The 3,452-nt window shown below is 67.0% G+C and overlaps 1 protein-coding gene across 1 annotated transcript; it reads left to right on the top strand.

The window, feature by feature from the left end:
* Positions 1–1,072: 1,072 nt before the first annotated feature.
* MRI1 (methylthioribose-1-phosphate isomerase 1) lies at positions 1,073–3,446 on the top strand (the record flags this gene model as incomplete). The annotated part of the gene is given in 4 exon segments (XM_018087028.2): positions 1,073–1,158; positions 1,160–1,202; positions 2,235–2,470; positions 3,335–3,446. Coding segments are annotated over 4 exon segments (477 nt in total), but the record flags the coding sequence as incomplete, so codon positions are not given.
* Between the last annotated feature and the right edge of the window lie 6 nt (positions 3,447–3,452).

Raw genomic sequence — 3,452 nt, 5'->3', positions numbered from 1 at the left:
ATTAGGGATCCCCCACCCCGCCATGGGGCCCCCCCTGGATTGGGATCCTCCTCCTGCCACTGTGGGACCCCCACATGGACCAGGGACCCCCCCCGGGATCGTGGGTGTAAACCAGTGAGCCCAGTACGGACCAGTGAGCCCAGTATGGACCAGTGACCCCAGTATAAACCAGTGACCACAGTACAGCCCAGTGACCCCAGTATAAACCAGTGACCACAGTACAGCCCAGTGACCCCAGTACGGACCAGTGAGCCCAGTATGGACCAGTGAGCCCAGTACAGCCCAGTGACCCCAGTACAGCCCAGTGACCCCAGTACGGCCTAGTGAGCCCAGTATAAACCAGTGATCCCGACGTCGGGGGCGGGGCGGAAGCGGCGGGTTTCCAACCTGGACCGCGTTGCAGGCCCCGGGATCGGTGCCCCCTGTGGTTTCCCCCCTATCCCGGAGATTGTCCCCCCATTCCCAGGGATGTCCCCTATTCCGGGGATTTGCTGGGGGTGTGGACCCCCCCTCCGTTGACGGGGGGCCGGAAGGGGCGGCGCGAGGGGGGGGGTCGGGTTCAGGATCGGGCCCCACTGGTGTCACTGCGGGTGTGTCCCCCATTCCCGGGGATGTCCCCCCATTCCCGGGCGGTTGTCCCCCATGCCGGGGGGTTGTGCTGGGGGTGTGGGACCCCCCCTCTCCGCTCCGGGGGGGGCGTCCGGAGGGGCGGGAGGTGGGGTTCGGTTCAGGATCGGGCCCCACGTGTGTCACTGCGAGGGGTGTCCCCCTATTCCCAGCGGTATGTCCTCCATTCCCGGGAGTTGTCCCCCATCCCGGGGGGTTGTGCTGGGGGCTTGACCCCCCTCTCCGCTCGGGCGGGGGCGGAAGGGCGGGAGGTGGGGGTCGGTTCAGGATCGGGCCCCACGTGGTGTCACTGGGGGATGTCCCCCCATCCCGGGGGTTGTCCCTTCATTCCTGGGGGTATCCCCCCATTCCCAGGGGTTGTCCCCCATCCCGGGGGGGTTGTGCTGTGGGTGTGACCCCCCCTCCCCGTCGCGGGGGGGCCGGAAGGGGCGGCGTTGTCCCCGCGATGGCGCTCGAGTCGCTCCGGTACCAGCGCGGGTCCCTCGAGGTCCTGAACCAGCGGCTGCTGCGGGGCAGCTTCCGCTATGAGCGGTGGGGGACGTGAGCGGGCCTGGGGGCCATTCCGGGACATGGAGGTGAGGGGAGACCCCCCCCCGATAAACCCCTGAACCCTGAAACACCCTTGAACCCACCCCGTCTCCTATCCCCTAACCCTGACCCCCCCAGTCCTGACCCCCATACCATTGACACCCCCAGCCCTGGGGGTCCATCGCGGACATGGAGGTGAGGGGAAGTCCCCCCCAAAAACCGTTGAACCCTTGAACCCCGTCCTGATACACCAACCCCTGAGGCCTCCCAGTTTCCTGACCCCCCAAGCACTGACCCCCCTTCCCAACCACTACAGCCCCCCCCGCAGTCCTGGCGGGTCCATCTGGGACATGGAGGTGAGGGACACCCCCTCCAGAAAAAACCCCTGAGACCCCTGAACACCCTGAACCACCCCCGTCCTGTCCCCCAACCCGGACCCCCCCAGTCCTGACCCCCCAACCACTGACCGCCCCCCCCAGCCCTGGAGGGTCCATCTGGGACATGGATGAGGTGGAGACCCCCCGAAAACCCCTGAGCCCCCGAACCCCCCTGTCCTGATACACCCAACCTTTGACCCCCCCAGTCCGACCCCCCACCACTGACTGCCCCCCCCAGTCCTGGGGGTCCATCCGGGACATGGAGGTGAGGGGAGACCCCCCCGAAAACTCCTGAGACCTCCTCTGACCCCCCAGATCCCCCTGGGGGCAGGTTGTAGGGACCCCTCCAACCCCCCAGGATGGTGATGGGGCTGTTGTGACCCCCCCCCAGGTTCAGGGGGCTCCTGCCATCGCCCTGGGGGGGATTTAGAACCCCAGGATGGTGATGGGGCTGTTGTGACCCCCCCCATCTCCCTAGTGGGTGTTTAGGACCCCCAGGATGGTGATGGGCTGTTGTGTACACCCCCCAAATGATGGTTGTTCAGGAGACCCCCCCAAAACCCCCAGGATGGTGATGGGGCTGTTGTGACCCCCCCCATCGCCCTGGTGGGGGGGTTAGGACCCCCAGGATGGTGATGGGGGTTCAGGGGACTCCCCCAAGCCCCCCAGGATGGTGATGGGGCTGTTGTGACCCCCCTCCAGGTTCGGGGGGCTCCTGCCATCGCCCTGGTGGGCTGCCTGAGCCTGGCGGTGGAGCTGGCGGGGGGCTCGGGCCCCACGGAGGATTTGGGGGCGCTGGAGGAGTTCGTGGGGCAGAGGTTGGGGTCCTGCTGGGGCCCGGCCCACGGCCAGTCACATTGGCCCGTCGAGGCCCAGCGGCTCCGGCCTTCTCCGCACCAGGTCGAGACCCCCGGCGGTCACCCCCAGCAGCTCAAGCGGAGAGGTACGGGGGTCTGCGGGCGGGGGACGGGGGGAAAAACTGGGGGGTGCAACTGGTGGGGTCTAGGGGGGCGAGTTGGGGGGCTGGGAGTGATGTGAGGGGGGTATTGGGGTGCTGGGGGGGTTATTGGGGTATGCCAGGGATGGATTTGGGGTCCCCCGGGTGGGTTGGGGGTGTCCCAGGAATGGATTTGGGGTCCCTGGGTGAATTTGGGGTCCCTCTCAGGGATGGATTTGAGGTCACCGAGGGGTGAGTTTGGGGTCCCCGGATGGGTTTGGGGTCCCCCAGGGTGGATTTTGGGTCCTAGGATGGGTTTGGGGTCTCCTAGGAGTGGATTTAGGGTCTCCCAGGGGTAGGTTTGGGGTCCCAGGATGGTTTTGGGGTCCCCCAGGGGTGGGTTTGGGGTCCTAGGATGCGTTTGGGGTCTCCCAGAGGTGGATTTGGGGTCCCAGGGTGGGTTTGGGGTTCTGGAGTGGGTTGGGGGTGTCCCAGCGATGGATTTGGGGACCCCGGGTGAATTTGGGGTCCCCTAGGGTGAGTTTGGGGTTCCCTAGGGTGGGCTTGGGGTGTCCCAGGGGTGGATTTGGGGTCCTCCAGGGTGGGTTGGGAGTGTCCCAGGATGGCTTTGGGGTCCCCTAGGGTGAGTTTGGGGTCCCAGGGTGGGTTTGGGGTTCTGGGGTGGGTTGGGGGTGTCCCAGCGATGGATTTGGGGTCCCCCAGGGGTAAATTTGGGGTCCCCCCGGGTGGGTTGGGGGTGTCCCAGGATGGGTTTGGGGTGTCCCAGTGATGGATTTGGGGTCCCCCAGGGGTGGATTTGGGGTCCCAGGGGGGTCCCACACCCCATTTCCGCCTCCCCCCCCCTCAGCATCATCGAGTACATCGAGGGGCTCCTGGAGAAGGACCGGGGGGACAACCGGAGCATCGGGGAACACGGGGCCCGGCACATCCTCCAGGGGGTCCCGGGGGGGGGCCCCGTCACC

The sequence above is a fragment of the Manacus vitellinus genome, unplaced genomic scaffold, assembly GCF_001715985.3.
Source record: "Manacus vitellinus isolate BGI_N305 unplaced genomic scaffold, ASM171598v3 ctg7180002219238_pilon, whole genome shotgun sequence".
NCBI classification, from domain to species: Eukaryota; Metazoa; Chordata; class Aves; order Passeriformes; family Pipridae; genus Manacus; species Manacus vitellinus.
This window is presented reverse-complemented; position numbering and strand designations above follow the sequence as displayed.